The sequence below is a fragment of the Mytilus galloprovincialis genome, chromosome 9, assembly GCF_965363235.1.
Source record: "Mytilus galloprovincialis chromosome 9, xbMytGall1.hap1.1, whole genome shotgun sequence".
Lineage (NCBI taxonomy): Eukaryota > Metazoa > Mollusca > Bivalvia > Mytilida > Mytilidae > Mytilus > Mytilus galloprovincialis.
In genome coordinates, this window is record NC_134846.1 from 58,003,751 (window position 1) to 58,026,692 (window position 22,942).

The window sequence follows — 22,942 nt, forward strand, 5'->3', positions numbered from 1 at the left end:
TTGTCCCTCGTAGAATATATATTGCTTCGCAATCTAATTAAAAACCGATCTCTCATCGCTCCTGTTTCTGATATGTCGCGTGGGAGATCTAACGAAACCCGCTATGAGGTCACATGTGAGTGACCTTGTAGGTGTGTCTTTTTCGACCAATGAAATTGAGTCTTCCACGATCTTGCAAGTTTATCGTAAGGCAAAGGGATGCAACTCATTTTATTTACGACGAAATCGTCAGTCAAAATAATTCATAAACTTTCTTGATTGGCTTATTAATAGGTCGTCAACTCATTTGCATATAATTATAAATTCATAACTTCTAGTTCACTCACATGTGACCTCAAAGCGGGTTTCGTTAGATCTGCCACGCGACATATCAGAAAACGGGAGCGATGAGAGATCAGTTTTAAATTAGATTGATTGCTTCGCAAGCTCGTGCAATATAACATTCTACTCGGGACAATATTCCCCAATATTCATGCAATAACCCTATATTATCGAATTTTGTTTCGATTGCTCATCTCTGTCGTTTTATAGAAATAAATGATATAAAAAATCTTGTCGAAATATAACATTTTAAAGGTTTGAACAACGTATTTACCATGCATGGTTTACTAATGCCATATGGGACACAAAAATCATTGACATCGATTTTGGTATTCAAGAACAGGGAACGAGAAAATACAACACACACAGTCATCTATAAGACAATACACAAAGAAACCCACTATGCAGAAACACGATGCTGGAAAATTGCGATGATCCCACACATGAAGGCGATGCTAGAATGTTGTTTCACTGAATTTTTCGTGTTTGTTATTTGAATTTCGTTGTCGTCAGACCATCATCGTCAATTACACATATTTGTTTTTTATATCAACAATAGTCTCGGTTATCAGCTTTAATGAGAAGGCGTTGGGTAATAAATTATAATCTTGGTATTTTTGCTTACTATTTGCTAATTTCATCATTGTCCGTTTCCACACGTCTGAAATTCTTTCATTCCTTGTCCATTGGTTGAATCATGCGATATATTTGGCTTTGGTTAACCATTTGCGTTCGAAGGTTATCAGTGTTTATAATAAGCGCCACTGCTGGTGGAGATTTATTTCCCCGAGGGTATCACAAGCCCAGTAGTCAGCACGTTTTGTGCTGACATGAATTATCATTGATATTGTTATATTTATAAATTAACTGTTTACAAAATTTTGAATTTTTTGAAATAATAAGGGCTTTTCTACCTCAGGCATATATTACCTTAGCTGTATTTGGCAACACTTTAAGGAATTTTGGATTTCAATGCTCTTCAACTTTGTACTTATTTGGCTTTTTTAAAACTTTTTTGGATTCGAGCGTCACTGATGAGTCTTTTGTAGACGAAACGCGCGTCTGGCGTATATACAAAATTTAGTCCTGGTATCTATGATGAGTTTATTTCCTCCTTCATTTAACATGTAAAACAGACTTATTGTAAGGGCCAAACAAAAAACAAACAACTGTCAAATGGTTTGGACATGAGGATACACAGATAATTGAATTCGTCGAAAGATTGGTTGTCTAGATCTCTTCTTGATCTTGCAGTTCTCAATCATTTATACATATGTGTCTTAATTTGTTTGAAGCGTTTGAGGCAGGAGTAATTTTCATATACTGTCACTTTAATATTCGAATATGAAATATTTTGCATGTACTTAGTATCACATTTAGTTATCGGACTGTGTAATGAAGTATCCGAGTGATAATACATGTTAACGCATTCTTAAGTTCATTTATATCCCGTTCGAATTCATTTAACATACTTTAGTAGAACACAGTATCTTTTATCAACACCAACCGTTGGACGATGTATCACAGAAATGAATTTTCCACACTTGACTATGTAATATTTGCAGCGACCCTTCTGGTGTCTCTTAGTATAGGAATATACAATGCTTTCAAAAACAGAAATAAGCAAAGTACCAAGGAAATTCTATTGGCCGGCGGGAATATGGGAGTGCTGCCTGTGGCTTTATCATTGTTCGCTAGTTTTATGTCTTCCATTGCCATTATCGGAGTGCCTGCTGAAGTATATGTGTATGACACGATGTTTATGTGGAGTGTAGTTTCGTTTCCAATAGCAATATTCCTATCGGCTCATGTGCATATTCCGATTTTCTATAATTTAAAACTGACAAGTGCATACGAGGTAAATCTTTGCTATTAACTATTCTTTATTGAACAAATATTATGCTTTAGTTTATCCTTTACGTTATGTTGGTGCAACTTAAAAAAAAACTCAAACAATTAGCATACTTATGAAAGACAATATGTTTCTGTTGTGTCGTGATAGAATTAAATAACCAACACTGGCACAATTTAATAGTGGCCAATTAGAGCAAATGTTAACCCCTCTACACTCGAATCATAAGCACGGTCTCCGCAGTTCATCAGTACGGACTTAAGTCTTAGATGCATGATTTTTTGTTATTAGTTATTAGTGGCTTTGAACCATCTGCCAGATAACTGCGAGTACTCTCGGATCTGTTCCTAGTGTATTTGTTGTCGGGATGTACAAGTACCCGGCCACGTCCACTTGTATTTTTGTCCTTGACTATGCGGTATGGTCTTTGCTCATTGTTGAAGGCCGCACGGTGACCTATAGTTGTTAATGTCTGTCATTTTAGTCTCTTGAGGACAGTTGTCAAATTGACAATCATACCACATCTTCTTTTTTAAATCTACAGTTTATCAGCACGTGTCGTGAACCTCGTAGCCCTATATCACTGTAGCTTGGGACCCTATTAGTGGAGCCTGGTGCCCTACATCATTGATCACAGTAGCACAGGGCTCATAAGGTAGCAATAAACAGTTAGGAAAAAATATTAAAATTTGCCCTTATAAATTTTACCATCCCCTTTTCATTGCTTTCTTGCAATATCAAGCTTACTGTTTGTATCATATATGGGCACATGTATGTAATCAGAATTTTCCATAGATTTTATATCCAGTATATAAAATGGTAAAATATAATTTCTTTTGGGTGTATCCATGGCAACAATAATTTATTTGTTATATAATATTGCAAAAAGGGGGGAAAAGATGTCACATATTTCCCGAAAATTTGACTAAAAGTAGAATTTCAATTGCTTGAAGTAATACCTTTTCTGAAACTGTGTACATATATCATTCAGCAAATCCAATGAAAATCATATGTCTTTCATCTCATTTTTTTGTAAAATTGCGTCAAAAACTTCGTGTAGAAAAAAAGTGTTTGTAAACATAACATTAATTTCTGGACCGATGGCCGGTCTAGCTATGCAAATACGGATTGTCAAACAGAAAACAGCCCATAAAACATGTAAAAATAATCTTGATGCTCTTATAGACCATTTTTGAAGGCTAAATTAGCACTCAGCTGCCTAAAAATGAATTTTATTACACAATAACTTTCCTATTTGAAAAATCAACAGGGGCCAAAATGCGAAATTAAACTCCTAACTGTGTATTGCTACCTAATAGGGAACCTGAAATCCAAAGATAAAATAAGGATGGATTCCGGAGCCAGAGGTATCCCCAAATCTTATACCAAACAAGAGCCAGTGGATGTAACATTATTTTTTTTCGCTCTCCATATACTTATGTCTTTATTACATTAAATCTGTTGGAGTGATATTAATTAATTTTCTTCATGTAAAACATGGTATAAAAATCACGCGTTAATCTTGCGAAATACATCTGTGTCTCAATTATATCGATGTGAAAAAAACACTTTGAATAATCATTATTTAATACTTTTCAGTATCTTGAATTGCGATTTAGTAGAAGTGTGAGAATTCTTGTGACGATTTGTTTCTGCATGTATATGGTATGTATTTTTGAAGCAATACACTAAAAGCATCAAAGTAAAGTTAATTGTCAATTTGATATGAAAAAACAAATATAATGGGATATCGAGTCAACTTATATATATTTTATCTATGTGCATATAGTTCTTGGATATTTCTACATAAAAATGGAAAGTTCTGAAATGGGAAAACCCAATTGTTGTCCATTTTTTTTATATCCGCAAATAAAGTTTGAATCAGATCAAACTCGAATGAAATTAATCAGCAAAGCTACTACATATTAGTTATGCTTTTTATATGGTTGTTCCTTCTCGAAGAGAGGACACGTAGTTTTGTCCATGTTATTTTTGATTTTTTTTTGCACTCGAAAAATGGAATATCATTTAAAATACGTTAAATACAAATGTATAACACTACATCTCTTAACCATATTTTTTTTATTGGCAGATAATGTATATGTCTATTGTTCTGTATGCACCAGCTCTCGCGTTTAATGCAGGTAATTAAAACTACTTTTAAAACATTTAAGGAATGACTGTAATATTTTTTCTGTCTATGAAGAAATAACATATTTAAAAAATTTGGTGCACACTGAATAACGCGCGTAGCGGGTTATTTAACAGTGTGCACCACATTTTTTATGTTATTTCGAATAGAAAGAAAAAATATTACAGTCATTTCTTATAATTAATTCTAAATTCCATTTTAAACCGTAGAAAACCATGAAAAAACGTTGATGACGTCACGGTCACATGACTAAATTATGTCTATGGGCTCATAACAAAATAACGTCAGCCAATCAGAGGACGCGTTACATCCAAAATTAAATTATTGTTAAATATTCCAAAGAAAAGCTGAAAAGGTGAAGATACGAAATCTAAGAACTAAAAGGATATTAGGTAATCAACGGATGTTGCAGTTTCATTTTTGTTTTTAACGAAGATCACTAGAAGATTTTCTTCTTGATTGGACCAGGTTTCAAAGGAAAATTATTTAATTTATTTCTACACGAATATCGTCGTTTAATGAAAACCTTACATACGATTTTGTTTTCTTTTTTTGTCTAAAACTTAATAATTTAATTTTGGATGTAACGCGTCTTCTGATTGGCTGACGTTATTTTGTTATGAGCCCATAGACATAATTTAGTCATGTGACCGTGACGTCATCAACGTTTTTCATGGTTTTCTACTGTTTAAAATGGAATTTAGAATTAAATTATAAGAAATGACTGTAATATTTTTTCTGTCTATTCGAAATAACATAAAAAATGTGGTGCACACTGTTAAATAACCCGCTACGCGCGTTATTCAGTGTGCACCAGATTTTTTATGTTATTTCTTCATAGACAGAAAAAATATTACAGTCATTCCTTAAATATCAAACACTTTTGCATACTCTATATCTTAGAACGCTTTAATAAAAACTAAATTAACTAATGTTACAAAATAGAGCGATCTATCGTCTGCTTTCTTCTCCAAGAGGGTGTATTGGTATATTCATATATAGTATATAGCCAAATGTCGTTGTAAAATGCATGTATCTTTTACTTTTTCTTATACTCTTCATCAACGTTACCTATAAATCCTTTTGCTATTTAAAAAAATTATCCTATAACATCAACATATTTCGATGCAAGACTTCCTATAACTATTCTCAGAATCTGTATTTTAAACTGTATGTATACTGCATACATTGCTATTTTCTATTGTAAGTTACTGGATTTTCATTATGGGGAGCTATTTTATCAGTTGGAACAGTGTGTACTGTATATACCGCTATCGTAAGTATATTCAGTGATTAAGTTATATACATTATATACAATATAACAAGATATGGATAATACGTCATTGAAACAGTAACACAAGACTATAAACCATAAGACACTGGATGTTCTCTTCAAAACAGCACATATAGTTTAGCTCAGTCACATTTTTAAAAAACCCATCTGGGTGAATGAAAGTATGGTCACTTTTGGTCTTTTTCCGACCGTGACGTGAGTAAAACTGTTTCCGAAGTGGTGCGTCTGTATGGCTGTGCGGCATGTATAAGTTTATGTAGTCATGTCCGGTTAGTATGCGTGCGTTAAATCCAATACCTCGTCTAGAGAGAGTGTGACGCTCTTTCAAGGGTCATTGGTGTTCTTATGCAATATATATCTAAAATACCCTCATTTGCCAGTGGCAGTTTTATTTTTGGTTGATTTGTTCTCGTCTCGAACATGTATGTAATATTTGCCACTGGACATAAAACCACCTACAACCAATCATTTGTTTAAAATTGCAACATAACCAATATGACTTTTCATGGATTTATTGTTTTCAAATAACATTTGGAGACTGCAATTTGAGGCGAATAAGGGATATTCACTCAGCTTTATGGTTGCTTCTATATAACTGCAATTATAGCCACGACATTGTCTATTTTTTCTTCGACCTATCGACAATATATATATTGATATAGTCCCATTGTCCAGTTTTTACTTTGTATTTTTATATATTTTAAGTGATTTTTTTTTTATCAAGACCTTTGAAAGTTTAACAAACCAGTAAATATTTGTGCAGAAAAAGAAAACTAAATACGTATTTTCTCGAGTTAAATTTCCCATTTAATGCGCGCAATGACATCCCATCTTTTTTCAACCGTTCAGTTATATATCATGTATATATGTATATCTCCCGTGGCAACATTGTTAATGTTAACAAAGAGCAGTATCTAAAATATTTCTCATCAGTTTGATCTATTGTTCTATGTAAATTTTGAAGTAAAAGAATTTGATGACCTTGACTTTTTAGGGAGGTATGAAGGCAGTATTGTGGACTGACTGTTTCCAGGCCGTTCTCATGTTTATTGGTGTCATAGTAACCCTGATTTGGGGGTCCATCAAAGCTGGAGGAATGTCCGAAGTCTGGAGAATTGCAGGAGAACACGAGAGAATTAAATTCATTGAGTAAATGATAATGCAAAATGGAGAGGAAAAACATGTACTCTCTATTTCCTGATAATCTCATGTTTGTAAAGAAATTTATGAGAAAACGGTTATTTTGTTTTACTATAATTCTTTGGGACAACGATTTGAAAATTCTTTGATCATAGTAGTTAAAATGAGACATTATGAATCTGCTATAAATGTTTTTCCTTTCATTTTAGTTAGTAGTCATATTATCGGTAGCGGGACTTACCACTGTCAGGTTTATCATAATACAGGATTGTCTTTTAAAGTATATGATATAGATAGACAAGGGTATTTGTATACATGTCCGACTAGTTTTATCCCACCATATTTTGTGCTTGAACATTGACATGTTTGACCCTTAATAGTTATTTGGACCAAAGGTTTTGTATAAAAGAAGATACGAGTCCAAGCCCTTCTCACAAAGTTATATTCCCAAAATAAATATCGTTTTACTATAAGACATCTTGTATTATACTATCAATTTGGAGAAGACTGTGGTTCACATTTAACGACAAGATTACAAAAAGATGTTATTTTGCAAGAACGTTTTTTATAAGATGCAAGACATTTGAAGCCTTAATGTAATAGTGTTTTTATAATGTCATTTGATATATTTATAGATTCATACAACGAAAACGCAAAACAACTATGGGCATCTATCCCATCCCCACACAGATAAAAGAACGGACTTTTCAAATCGCTACTGCTGAACTTAATCATATAAAAATAGTTGGTCTTTTTTAATATCTGTCAAAAAGAATAAAGGAAAAGTGCAAAACATATGATATTCTAAAATATTGCCAAACTAATAGAAATTATACATTAGGCACTTATATCTACATTAAAGTATATATATATTATATAAATTGAAGGAAAACAAGTTCACAACAATATATTGAATTCAAGACAGTAAACATAGTTGTCAATTAAAACGCTTCAATATTTAGTTTTAGTTTTGACCATTCTACACGTTATACTGTATGGACTGGTGTTTTTGGTCAAGCAATGATGTGGACAACACTGTTTGGAACGAACCAGGCGCAAATACAAAGAACTCTGACATGTGCTACACTTAAAAACGCTCAAAAGTAAGTACAATAAAGGAAGATATTATTCAACAATATGTAGAAATCTTTTTGTCTCTTCATTTTATCACAGGAATTATTACAGTGTTACTACTACTATTGGTGGATTTATTACTTGATTGATGGATGCATAACATCTAGCGGCAAATATAACATGCATATTCAGGACGACATCATGTTTATAAGATATGTGTGTGTGTGTCATAATTATGCTGTTGCTGTGCTTACTTCGTTTCATGATAAATAATCATTCTTTGTCATTTGAGTAACGGAATCACTCTAGCCCAGAGTAATATACACTCTACTGATTGTTTTTTTATTCCGTCTCGAATTGCAATTTACATTGCGTGATATACTATTTGTACTGTATACCCCCTAAACGTAAGTTTTTATTTCAATTCGGAGAGAGATAGAGCTTCAACGGTGTTATACAACATGTTTGACCCTCTGTTTTAAATCTACTTTAGGGCCTTGTGGTTTTGTATGCCAGGATTAGTGATCATAATCACAATGGGATGTTTGAATGGCCTAGTAGCCTTTGCCTACTACCAAACCTGCGACCCATTATCGGCTGGAATTATCAAAGCAGGAGATCAGGTTTGTAGTCTAATGACTGAAAACATGTCTGGGGTATTAAATTATAATCCTGGTACCTTTGATAACTATTTACACCATTGGGTCGATGCTATTGCTTGCTGGTGGACGTTTCGTCCCCGAGGGTATCACCAGCCCAGTAGTCAGCACTCCGGTGTTGACATGAACATCAATTATATGGTCATTTTTATAACTTTCATGTTTCAAAACTTTTAATTTGTCGAAAACTAAGGATGTTCTTATCCCACGATACCTTAGCCGTATTTGGCACAACTTTTTGGAATTTTGGGTCCTCAATGCTCTTCAACTTTGTACTTTTGTGGCTTTATAACTATTTTGATCTGAGCGTCACTGGTGAGTCTTATGTAGACGAAACGCGCGTCTGGCGTATTAAATTATAATCCTGGTACCCTTTATAACTAATTGTATTGAATTATTTTATATACGGTTACAAAACATTCGAGTGAAATCATGTTAATTGTGTTTGCCTTCTTGCTTCTAACAAAATGACTGCTTTTTTTTTTAGTTTGTTTCTATATAGCAAAATGATGAGTACGCTAATCAGAAAGTTTTCACTTTTATAACTAAAAATACCGTAAAGATGTATACACTTATCAGAAAGTTTTCACTTTTATAACTAAAAATACCGTAAAGATGTATACACTTATCAGAAAGTTTTCACTTTTAGAATTAAATACCATAAAGATTGGTACACTAATCAGACCATTTTCACTTTTATAATTAAAGCTTCTGCCGCTATTTGTTATGGAGATCATGGGAAGTATTCCTGGGTTACCTGGTATATTCATAGCAGCAGTATTTAGTGGCTCGCTAAGGTAAATTGTATATGGTTACCTGTAGCTAGTATATTCATAGCAGCAGTGTTTAGTGGCTCGCTAAGGTAAATTGTATATGGTTACCTGCAGCTGGCATATTCATAGTAGCAGTTTTTAGTGACTCACTAAGGTATATTGTATAGGGTTACAGCAGTGTTTAATGGCTCGCTAAGGTATATTTTACATGGTTACCTTGTATTTTCACAGTAGCAATGAGTGTTTTGTGACTCGATTAGGGATAGTTTTCAGAGTTACCAGGTATATTCATAGCATCAGTGTTTAGTGGCTCACTAAAGTATATTTTATATGGTCACAAGCTTTTGACAAACTATAGTTTTAACACTGCATCATAATATTCATAGCATTTCATAAGTTTGTTAATGAAAGTGCATTATTGGCATTTTTCATTGTGTAATGTTTAATTATGTAAAATCTGTATTCTTATTCATATTCTAACTTACACACAGTCTTGAAACTAAAAAAGAAATAAATACGAACATTCAGTCTGTTTGTCTCATGAAACCAAATTTACTTTAGTACTGTTTCATCTGGTCTTATTTACTTTAGTACTGTGTGATACTTTGTAGTACTGTGTCATTTGTTATTATTTAAAATTGAGAATGGAAATGGGGAATGTGTCAAAGAGACAACAACCCGCCCAAATAAAAAACAACAGCAGAAGGTCACCAACAGGTCTTCAATGTAGCGAGAAATTCCCGCACCCGGAGGCGTCCTTCAGCTGGCCCCTAAACAAATATATACTAGTCCAGTGATAATGAACGCCATACTAATTTCCAAATTGTACACAAGAAACTAAAATTAAAATAATACAAGACTAACAAAGGCCAGAGGCTCCTGACTTGGGACAGGCGCAAAAATGCGGCGGGGTTAAACATGTTTGTGAGATCTCAACCCTCCCCCTATACCTCTAACCAATGTAGTAAAGCAAACGCATAACAATACGCACATTAAAATTCAGTTCAAGAGAAATCCGAGTCTGATGTCAGAAGATGTAACCAAAGAAAATAAACAAAATGACAATAATACATAAATAACAACAGACTACTAGCAGTTAACTGACATGCCAGCTCCAGACTTCAACTAAACTGACTGAAAGATTATGATTTCATCATATGAACATCAGGCACAATCCTTCCCGTTAGGGGTTTAGTATCATACCATCATAACATATATGAGAAGAACATAACCCGTGTCATGCCAACAACTGTTTTTAGAATAAATGTGTTTAGTTCCGATGCAAAGAGCTTATCAGTGACTCAATATTAACACCAAAATATGCAATCTTTAATGACTTGACAACAGTATCGTAATTATATCCCTTCTTAATAAGTCTATTCAAAGGTTAGTACTGTGTGATACTATATAGTACTGTGTCATTTGTTCTTATTTACTTTGTAGTACTGTGTCATTTGTTCTTATTTACTTTGTAGTACTGTGTCATTTGTTCTCATTTACTTTGTAGTACTGTGTCATCTGGTCTGAACTCAATGTCAGCAGTACTTCTACAAGATATCGTTAAACCATTTATAGCACCTACCATCAGCGATAAAAAGGCAGCTAATGTGTCTAAGATAATGGGTAACTAAATATAAAACATTTAACATTGTTACCAACTTGAACCAACAGTTTTAGAACAATAGTTATCAAAGGTACCTTTGAACAAAATTGTCAATAAAAAATAATATTGTTAGCACTGTAAATATTTAGCATTAATTTGTTCAGGTAGTAAGTAACAATGTCACATAACCTTGTGTCAAGCTAGGGTGAAATATAAAAACATACGTTTTAATGAAACATATGTAAACAAGTAAAAAGCTGACACCGCCAACTGATGATACATAAACTGCACATTTTAGTTAAAAAACGACTGTGTTATTTTAAGTATACAACATACTGACAAAAATGACAGAGTATATTATATCGTCAAGGAACAATTCACAAGATCAAGAAACTAACTATTACAATACGATTGTTTTCGTTTCTATAGCATATATGTGCTTTTTGCAATAAAGTATTCATTCATTCAAACTTCTGAATTCTCACAGTCTAGTAGCCATTATTTTTCATCTGTGTAAGTGTGTTTCATAGTGGAATACCATCACGAAACCAACTTAATTTTTGTTTGTTTTTGCAATTGATTTTTGACAAATTCAGTCTATGGAAGAAGCGATTCGATAAAAGCTTTTCTTATATCAACGAGCGATATTGTCTTATATCAACGAGTTGCATTGTGGGAAATTTCAGACGAATGTTAGCATTTGTACGAAGAAAGGCAGATTTCTCTGTATAAAGTAATGACTGTTTTCTTAAAACAGGTCGACATTTAACACGACATACGTCTAGTGTGTAATTTTCATGAGTTATTTTATGTAATAACAAGTAAGGTGTATTTAAACGAGAAAATTGAATTATTGAATAAATGAAACATAAATGCACGATTTATCATTTGTAGATGTACACATTCTATCAATATCATGTAGCAAATTCAGTGGAATGCAATTGAGATGAATTCAATTGTTTGCTACGCCAAAATCACCTATAAGTCAACGATACTGCTATATTTTAAAATATCAATGCGATATTTGTCTTATATCATAGCGAGGATTTTTTAATATCAAAAATTTATGAATGCGATACTTTTCTAATATAACTGCTATAGTTTTCTAATATAAAATGAATACGATGACATGTCACAATGCATGTCAAGAAAACTGCAAACATAATTCACAAACTTAGATCATGACCGGTTTAATGTTTTAGGATCAATATCACTAAAATTTCGTAACTGTAACAAAATTAACGCTTACATGAACTTATCATTTCAAAAATGTTTCTTGACCCGTATGATAGATGAAAGTGTTAATAATCTGTTCAGTCTATTGTTTTCAATGACATGGTTTAACCGACTAACTAACATGTTTAACCCCGCCACATTATTTATGTATGTGCCTGTCCGAAGTCAGGAGCATGTAATTCAGTTGTTGTCGTTTGTTTATGTGTTACATATTTGTTTTTCGTTCATTTTTAACCGGATTTTTGTGACAAAAATGTCGGTTATTGATTTGGGGATGTACGGCGGGCGGCCGGGCGGCAATCAAATGTTGTCCGTTCATTAACTCATGAACCGTTCAACCAAAGCTTTTAAAATTTTAATATGTTGTTACTGACAACTATACGAAGGTCAAGTTCAATAATGGCGATTTTGACTTTTACCGTTCAGGAGTTATGGTTCTTGAAAGATTGAAAAATGGAGTTTCCAGTCGTGTCCGTGCATTTACGTATGAACTGTTATACCAAAGCTTCCCAAATTTTAATATGTTGTTACTGATGACAGAATGGAGGTCAAGTTCAATAATGACGATTTTGACTTTTACCATTCAGGAGTTATGGTTCTTGAAAGATTGAAAAATGGAGTTTCCAGTCGTGTCCGTGCATTTATGCATGAACTGTTCTACCAAAGCTTCCGAAATTTTAATATGCTGTCTGATGACAAAATGGAGGTCAAGTTCAATAATGACGATTTTGACTTTTACCGTTCAGGAGTATTGGTTCTTGAAAGATTGAAAAGTGGTGTTTCCCGTCGTGTCCGTGCATTTTCTCATGAACCATTAAACCAAAGCTTTTGAAATTTTAATATGTTGTTACTGATGACAAAATAGAGGTCAAGTTCAATAATGACGATTTTGACTTTTACCGTTCAGGAGTTATGGTTCTTGAAAGATCGTAAAATTGCGTTTCCATTCACGTTGTTGCATTTACTCATGAACCATTCAATCTAAGCTTTGCAAATTTTAATATGTTGATACTGATGACAAAATGGAGGTCAAATTTGATATTGACGATTTTCACTTTCACCATTCATCAGTAATGGTTCTTGTGATATTGCCAGGACACAAATAAATGTTAATAAATCCGGTTTGCTGTTGTTGTGACAGCCTCTTGTTTTTATATATAAATAAGGCCGTTAGTTTTTTCGTTTAAATTGTTTTACATTGTCTTATCGGGCCTATTATAGCTGACTATGCAGAATGGGCTTTGCTCATTGTTGAAGGCCGTACGGTGACCTATGGTTGTTAATGTCTGTGTTATTTTGGTCTCTTGTGGACAGTTGTCTCATTGGCAATCATACCACATCTTATTTTTTATAATTCTATTTGAAGTTATGATGCAATGGCGGGATTTAAATGCTGTTGCAAATACGTCTACCGACCTATTAGATTATAATCTACCGGTCACACTGCTATAGACTATCCACCTTGGTAATATCGAAATAGACAGAAAATATCATTACTTAAAAGAAACATTCATTCAAATAATCCAATCCATTACAGCTCCAAATTACAATAAATAGTCAAATGGTAAAATCAATAATCCAAACAAATTAAAATGTACAAATGCTGATGTCCCGAACTTTGAAGATACCAACTGAGTAGCCTCAGACTATAAATTGGACAAATTCAGATACAACGAAAATCAAAAATCTTGTCAAACAGAAAATGTATTTATTATTAACATAGAAAAAGATATTGAGAGGGAAAACAGTTCTTTTTGGATATCAAAGACTTTTCCTGTTGGCAAATCGATATCTCTATGAACATAATCAGGTCGCCGCGTGGACGCTCTTTTACATCGCGATGACCGTGAGGTTATTCCGATGTATTGTTGCCACAGAGATTTGACTTTCGTTTTTGGCTAGTAACCGATCGTATAAATACGCGAACTTTTCTTAGTGCAAAATAACAATCCGTATCGCTTGTCATAAATTCATTTCTTCAATGAGCAATAAAAAAAATGTTTAGAACACATATAAATAAGATGTAAATGTCTTTTGACGTTAGAAATGTGTTATATCTTTTCTATATTTAGAATGAAATTCAAAACAGTGTGGCTGTGGCCATTGATTGACACATTAAATTCATCCATTGACTGGGACAATTTAGGTGAACGTTTGTATGTAACGACCACTTCTCACTATGTACCTTTTAAAGACACTTTAACTATGGGGTCACCAAAGGTTCTCAACACCTTAATAAAGTAATTCGAAAAATTAATCAGAAATAACACGATGTTTTGATTTATATCAATTATATAAATCAAAACATAAAGGTTATTCCTGATTAATTTTTCGAATTATTTTATAATTAAAGGCGTTAAGAAACCTTTGGTGACCCCACAGTTTAAATGTCTATCGTAGGTACGTAGTGAACAGTGGTCGTTACAGACAAACGTTCACGTAAATTGTCCCAGTCAATGGATGAATTTAATGTGTCAATCAATGGCCACAGCCACACTGTTTTGAATTTCATTCTATACATTTAGATCGTTCAGTTGGAGGACTGGAAAGCAGTTATTTATAAGGGGAAATTTTAAAGATTTATAGATATAAGAAGATGGTGCATGAGTTCAAATGAGACAACTTTCCATCAAAGTAATAATTTGTTTAAAGTAAACCATTATAGATCAAAGTATGTCCTTAAACACAGAGCCTTGGCTCACAGCGAACACCACGCTATATAGGAACAAGAACATTACTAGTGTTAAACCATTCAAACAAAAAAACCAACGGTCTAGTTTGTAAAAAAAAGGAGATTCAAAAGTACAGGTCAGATTTTGTCGAATCAATCTGAACGAGGACAGTATGATTCATCTTTGTCACAAGTTAGTTTTATTGTTATCCAATGAAAGTCTTCCATGCGTGCGTTGCAAGCATATCGGATATATATTTTTTCGGTGCATTCATTATGAAATTTGCTAAATGTTATATATATGAACGATCATTTTGATACTTAGCGATTTGATTACGGCATTGTTTATTAAACCCTTATTTGATTAGTTTTGCTTCCAAAACTAATTGAGAAATTTGTAAGATGTTACCAAAAACAATTTGAATTTAAGCAATGGTCTTAAAACTGCTTTTTTACATACAATACTACTAAGAAGTAAAATCACAAAAATACTGAACTCGGAGGAAAATTCAAAACAGAAAGTCCCTTATTAAATGGTAAAATCAAATGATAAAACACACCAAACGAATAGATAACAACTGTCATATTTCTGACTCAGTACTGGCATTTTCAAGTTTTGAAAATGGTGGATTGAACCTGGTTTTATAGCGCTTAACCTCTCAAGTGTATGACAGTCTCATCAAATTATGTCATATTTACGACGATGCGTGAACAAAACAGACATAATAGGTAAAATTGTCAAAATATGGGTACAACAGTCTAATATTAATACTAATCGGTACTAATTTTGATATAAGAAAAACACTGTTATGATATTTTAAAAGTATCGCATTGTTTATTTATGTATATAAGAAAAACACAGCACTTCAAATTTTACACGGACATAAACTTTAGCTTCTAACTAACTTCTCAATGTATATCTAGACTATTGTTGTTTATATTTGAACAATAAGTTTTAAAGTTAGTATTTTCTTAATTTTTCGTTGCCGAAAACATTTTCCGCATGGAATGTCTGCATATTTACAATTGATATTAGACAATATCGCTTTGTGATATAAGAAGAGTTTTTATCGATACGCTTCTTCCATAGACTGAAATTGCCTTTAAAATAAATATGCTACTTTTTTTATTTTTGTAGTACATATTCCATCTCTATCAGAAACATACTAATAGAGCAAATGCTACTTATTTGTATACCAGAACCCTATTTTAAAAAACATTTTTTCCCCTTTTAGAAATAGTGACATATATCTTTCAACTTTATACGTTTCAATTAAATCAAGGAATGGAAACCCAATTTGCCATCAGGAAACAATTTACACATACAGGCTTTACGTTCTAAGTCCCGAGCGATAAGGTTTTGTTCAATTAAATGATTCAATTAAATACAGCTTTTTTTATACATGTAATATATGGTCAGAAACCAAAAATATATTAAAAATAAACAAACAAACAAAATTATGATGATTGAAAATAGGTATGCTATTCAATGAGTTGATTTCTTTGACAACAGAGCTGTATTAAAGATATGTATCTATAAGTGGTTCACAATGAGCGCTCTCGAAATTATTTAACATCATTGTACAAAAAACTATGTCACAGTACAATTACATATATACTGTACCAAATGCTACCATTTCTTAAGTCAAAACTAATTTATAACTTTTGAAGTTTAGATGGTGTACTGATACAATGACAAACATCTTATTTATTTCTTATACATTCTCTTTACTTTCGTTACTTTTAGCATTGGTCTTGGGAATTGTGTGTTTGCTGTTTTCGTATGTCGCATCGAAGCTTGGTAGTGTTGTCAAGGTAACACGTAAATAGGTCAATTGTAAACAGTTAAGTGATACGCTAAAACCATTTATTTAGTAGCATTATAATTTTAACGTTATCATGTAGAGGTTGGTGATCACTCTTAATAAAAACTATAGTTGTGCTAAAGATGTCGCACATATTTAAGTAAAACCTAGAGTTAAACCGAGTTGAGTATAAACAATTGAAAAAGTTCAAACACCCTCGATAAATAAGACAACACAAGAAATATTTAGAACAAATAAAATTCATTCCCCCCCCCCCCGAATTTACACCAATATCGACTATAGAGGCAAGCACTGTACAGCATCACACATACCAAAACAAAACACTCATTTGAAATTATTACAGGGAAATGACGTGACTTATTCCAACATTGTTGTATAAAGCTAGACACAAGAGCAACTTCACACAACCAATGACAAAACTACAAACCGATGGTATATTTACATTGTACTCAAACTCGACCCAACGGTACCTAAATTGACAAAAGAACCAGATTTGACAAGACTTCACTTGGCACATTTAATTTCAAAATAAAACCGTATAACAAATATTTCAAATAAGATTTCAGGAACAGTAGTGTTGATTTTTTTTGAATTTAATCAGATAAACAGGTCCGAGACCACAATTTTCGTCCCTTGATTTTCGTTGTCCACGAATGTAGTCCCTAGTGTGGACATTGTGTTACTTGCTAATTGTTTTGTATACCTCTTCCAAATGTATTTCTCCATGTTTTATGCCTCACATAGCAGCAAGTCAAGGGATGAAATGACACTGTCAAAAAATTTGGGTCATGAATTTTAAAGTAAAGTAGTGATCTGGTTCAGTTGAAAAAGGTTAAAAATTAGCACTTTGGAAGCTGACAAAAGATTTCAAGACTGCCCTTAACAAAAAATTGTCCATATTTTGAGTTAGAGCCGATGAAGTTTTCTATAATTTTGATATAATTTGTCCCAAAAGTAGTACAACACTCTGTAAAAATTATATTGAGAAAGCGCAGGTAGGATTTTTTAAATTTGCATTTATTGTCTAAAAGTAATGCACTACGAAATAATTCTGGTCTCGGACCAACATGCAAAAAAATGCAGACATTGTCTTGTTTTGGATCACGTAGAGAAGACATGTTCTTTCGAGTTGTCTTAAGATGTAAGATAATTATACGTTTAGAGGAAGTCACAGACATTAGTGATGTTAACCAATCCGTTCATCAGACAGTGTTTTTGTTCAGCCTTTTCACTGTGTTGTACTTTTTTTGTACACCAATTCATAAAGTAAAAAAAAATCCTTTACCGATTAATTATATAATTATCCGTGATTTATTTTATCATTTCAGGCAGCTCTTTCTATGTTTGGAATTATGGGATCACCGGTGCATGGTGTCATTACATTGGGGATGATATTCCCATGGGCAAACGCAAAGGTATTAATGAGTTTTTTTCTAACGATATTTTGGTTCGCAAATGACAAATTGGTCAAAGCTTTATTTGTCTAATGCCACTGTATTAGTGACGACAAGGGTCAACAACTAGAATTAAGCGTATTTTGTAGATGCACCGCTTAAGTTGCAAATAATAAAGTCCCTTATTTCGACAGTTTCATGTGGATCTCTGGAGTTATAAATAATAAAATATAGATCCATGTATATGAATGTAATGCGAAATTTCCTAATAAATCTTATTCAAGATGTAGTGCATACTTTAATTGCAGATTAACATTCATACACTACTTTTATTTACAATTAATTCATAGAGTTCATTGTTATCTAAATAAATACAGTTTTAGTTGACCATGACCATGCAAGTATGACTGGCCATAACAATAAAATATTAGGGCAGAATTCATTACATATTATGAATAAATATACCCCCTACCTTTTCCCCAGTTTTAATATCATATGTTTTACCAACTTCTTTCACATTTAGTACTGTAACAGCTTAGATACAGATAAATAATTAGATATTGCAAAACAAATCGCAGAAAATTCTTCTATATATATATATTTTTTTATATATTATGTTTTAATTGAAGGGAGCATTTGCTGGAACTATTACCAGTATGGGTATAATGATGTGGATAGGTATTGGTTCATTCATGTACAAAGTATATCCAATGTCTCCCATGTCCACAGAAGGATGCCCGAACAACACAACAGGAATTTGGAATAACTCTTCAACATTTAGCAGCATAGCAATGACCACTATACCAACACAGAGTGAAAGGTTTTGGTTTTAAAAATAAAAATTTTACATAACTGTTTTGTACTATTACCTTTGTAACACTTTTTGTTTAGATTCATTTTTGAAAGCTCGTGAACTACAAAGATATTACAACATAATCGAAAGAAAAATAAGCATCTAACACACACTTTGGGTTGCTTCTCCCTCCCTTGTTGCTTTTTAGATTACGACAGCTTTCCAAAGAAAACAAAACTGAAACTCTAGTGACATTTGATAAAAAAAGCACCATACACACAATCAAAGGAAAACTGTAAGAATAAAACATAACCTAGAGAATCAACACTTTTAGATATTGTGAATACATTGTTCAGGATTTAGTTTCTTATCACATTTTAATCTGATGTATTAAAAATGAGTTCTCTTTTCATATCCACTCTTTATCTATAGATTAAGAACTATAATTATTTAAGAATTCGGAGCTGTATAGTTATAAAATTTGAATTATTCTATTCTATATGTCCAATTTGAAACCCCCCTTTTTTTTTATCAGATTCTTGTAAAAATTTCCACATGTTCCTTCGTCGGATTCTTTTTTAAAATAAATAAGGCGACCATCTAATAATTCAATTAACATGATTTGTATAAAAGGAATGGCGCTAAGAAATAAGTTCAAAGTAAGTTTTCACTTATTTTACATACATTCTATGCAAGCGCTTCAGTTTCAGAAATTTTTCGATATTATTTTAGGAAATAAAAAAGCATCATCCATTTTTTGTTAGCATTTAAGGTCAATATGCTTAAGGTAAACAGAAATTATTTTAACAGTTGTGTAAAGCAAATTTACTGCACCTTGGCCTTAATTTGTTAAAAGTATTTTCTTTTTCTTTCAGCAACACAATTTTCCCTCTGTACGACTTATCATACACATATTATATGCTTTTGTCACCTGCGATAGTTTTAGTGGTTGGCCTAGCAGTGAGTTTTCTAACAGGTAGTTTTCTTTCATTAATTACAATTCGACAGAAAGTTTAGTATGAGCCTTTATCAACAATAGTTATTTTAATCTAACGTCCAGTGGCAAATATTGTGTACATATTGTGAATATTATGAAGAAAGTAAATGGAAGGCTTTATAAAGTGGATTGGACAAGATAAAGGATTGTAAATTTAGAGCGCCACTGGAAAAATTAGAACTTGTTAAATAGGGACAGAAATTTTGCTATGGAGCATTTTAACAAAAAAAAAAACAAACCAGCATAACACTCTCCATAAACAAAGTATCGAGTTCCGACTAGACAAGTCTGATTATTTATATCCGATAATAATGGTCACTAGACATGCACATTCAAGAAGCACAAACTGTGTTATGCATATGACTTTTGGCACGATGATTTCATCTAGCATCTGTCAGTGGCGAATCCAGAACTTTTAGTATAGGGTGCGGGGCGCTGACGGACTTAAATGGTAAAGGAGGGTGGGGGGGGGGGGGGGTTCAGTCATGCTTCAGTGATAAACTGTATCCTCATCATTTTCCTCAAAGAGGGGGCCTGGCCCCCAGGCCCACTTGGATCCGCCTTTGTATGTTGAAATCTTATTTTACGCGCGAAGTCGAAACGGAATGAAAAATAAACTATCATATTAAGGTAAAAAACATTGAACTGTTTTTATTGATCAATGATAATAAATTCCCAGAAAAATAATGATGTCGATGGTTTAAGAACTTGTTCAATCGGTAGTTGACGCTGACATTTTCGATTCATTCAAATTGTCCGTCATTATATGTGGTTCCGACAGGTTTTCCTCGTGTTCTTTTTAAATCATAAATGAAATTACGAGTTTGAACATAAGTAATCTAGTGTTGCCTTTTTTTACAGGACACAATGATCCAAAGTCTGTAGATCCACGACTGATCTGTCCAATATTTGATGTTTTGTGTCCATACCTTCCTGAAAAGATCCGAAAGCCTCTTCGATTCGGGATAATACACAAAGATGTAAGCTTTAATACTTTTTGAAAAAAACCTTACAGTCGATAACTGATAGAACCATTACTACATTATGTCCTTTTAGATTAAAGGTTAGGGTCGAAATAATAACTAAGAACCGTCTTCAAAGATTTTTCCAAAGGTAGAACCTTTACGAATTGAACAATATTTTCTACATAATAACATTACTTAAGAAACTAGACGTGAAATAAATAGGAATGATTCGAAGCATATGTACTAGGAGCGAGAGAAGAAATAAAAAAAAACCATTTGATCATCACAATACGCGAAAGGTGCAACATCTGCTCTTCTTATTTCATAACATTATAGGATAAGACATAAATATACATTTATATTGTAATTTTACTCTTATTCCATTGATATAGAAATATAAAATTCAAAGCAAAATGGCACAGATGATCACAGAAGCTCAACTTATAACTTTGAACCCAGATGATGTTCAAGACCAGCAGGAAAGGGAAATGTTTATAGATGTTAAACCTAGTGATACTTCCGAAACTTTAATGAACGGTGCAAAGCAGCATATTAATTGAAAAAAATATAATACACACGAACATCATATTATATTTTTTTAATAGTATGAAATGAAATAAAAAAAAAAATATTACTTTGTTTCAAGACTAGTATTTGCATAACCAGAGCCGAGAGCAGGTCAATTAGAGCTTTTCAGTTGAGTCTGTCCGTTTGAATACACTTAAAAAGTACATTGTTTGTGTCATCTGTAACTGCACCTTGGATTGACTTTATTTTTCCCGAGTTTTTCACATGTGGAATATAATCATTTTGTTCAATGAATGAGATAGATAGTACGCTCTTAATTTATGACATGTTCTTCTTACTATATTATTCAAACTGAAAACTAATCTCACATATAACGTAGATGCTCCTTCTTTTGATTTGGACATACTTGAATACTAATATAAATTAATATCTCGGATAACACTTTGAAATTAGTTATCAAAAGTACCAGGATTATAATTTAGTACGCCAGACGCGCGTTTCGTCTACATAAGACTCATCAGTGACGCTCAAATCAAAATATTTATAAAGCCAAACAAGTAAAAAGTTGAAGAGCATTGAGGATCCAAAATTCCAAAAAGTTGTGCCAAATACGGCTAAGGTAATCTATGCCTGGGATAAGAAAATCCTTAGTTTTTTCGAAAAATATAAAGTTTTGTAAACAGGAAATTTATAAAAATGACTACATTATTGATATTCATGTCAACACCGACGTGTTGACTACTGGGCTGGTGATACCCTCGGGGACGAAACGTCCACCAGCAGTGGCATCGACCCAGTGGTGAAAGACTATCTATACCTGGGTGCAGATAAAGTCTAGCGTTTTGAATATTGATACCCAAGGGACAAAACTTCCACCAGGAAGTGGTTTTAAAACTCATTATAGATCGTTAAATAAAGACAACAGTAGTATATCGTTGTTCAAAAGGCATAAATCGATGAAGCAAAAACAAATTCGGGTCATAAACACAACCAGAGAGAAACACATCAACTATTGAGCAAAAAAAAAAACCCGAAAGAAACACTGAAATGCCACAAAAACAAACGCCAACAAACATTGAAACGAACTATTTGATACCAGGTTTGTAATTTGGTTCGACAGACACGTGTTTGGGTAAATAAGACTCATCTGCGGCGCCAAAACCTGATCAGATTCAAAGCCAAAACAAAAAGTAAGAAGATAAAGAGCATGAACGACCGAGATTTCAAAAAAGTTTTGCCAAATACAGCTAATGGTGTCTATACATGGGAGTGACAAAACCTTAGTTTTTTTATTTTATAAAAGTTTAAATTCAATATGATGTGGCTTGAAATAGATACGATATAGATAAGGAATTGACCATTGGTCGGTATTTTTTATATCAATTTTAATTATGCATTTGTATTCAAGATTTTCAAGACGGCTTTGCAACTTATCATGTTTTACTGCGTATTTAAATAGAGAAGTCATTGTGCAGATTAATTTTCAATGGAAATTTCTTCGAGTTTTTAAAAGAGTCTATGATAAACACTCACAAAGAGAATACGAATGTGCATATCATCGCTAACTGTTTGTATTAAGTGATCCAAAAACTCCATCATTTAGACATGTCTGTTCACACACATTTGCTATCATGTAAAAAATGTAATTTTTTTACCAGTGCAAT

At 32.8% G+C, this 22,942-nt stretch overlaps 1 protein-coding gene across 1 annotated transcript; it reads left to right on the plus strand.

Moving 5' to 3' along the window:
* Positions 1 to 1,817: 1,817 nt before the first annotated feature.
* On the plus strand, positions 1,818 to 21,372 carry LOC143045412 (sodium-dependent multivitamin transporter-like). The gene is made up of 15 exons (XM_076217898.1): positions 1,818 to 2,179; positions 3,773 to 3,838; positions 4,266 to 4,317; positions 5,534 to 5,601; positions 6,614 to 6,768; positions 7,722 to 7,862; positions 8,327 to 8,456; positions 9,201 to 9,289; positions 10,773 to 10,888; positions 16,523 to 16,590; positions 17,930 to 18,016; positions 18,625 to 18,815; positions 19,664 to 19,764; positions 20,647 to 20,765; positions 21,143 to 21,372. The coding sequence occupies exons 1-15, from the start codon at positions 1,838 to 1,840 to the stop codon at positions 21,308 to 21,310; spliced, it is 1,893 nt and encodes a 630-aa protein (XP_076074013.1). The 5' UTR covers positions 1,818 to 1,837; the 3' UTR covers positions 21,311 to 21,372.
* The last annotated feature ends 1,570 nt before the right edge of the window (positions 21,373 to 22,942 follow it).

What these genes read in the sequence shown, in the direction of transcription:
- LOC143045412 (XM_076217898.1), top strand. Translation starts at nt 1,838, where the DNA reads ATGTATCACAGAAATGAATTTTCCACACTTGACTATGTAATATTTGCA. An exon ending in GTATTTAGTGGCTCGCTAAG is followed by an intron (nt 9,290 to 10,772) that starts GTAAATTGTATA and finishes TTTACTTTGTAG; the next exon opens with TACTGTGTCATCTGGTCTGA. An exon ending in TAATGTGTCTAAGATAATGG is followed by an intron (nt 10,889 to 16,522) that starts GTAACTAAATAT and finishes CGTTACTTTTAG; the next exon opens with CATTGGTCTTGGGAATTGTG.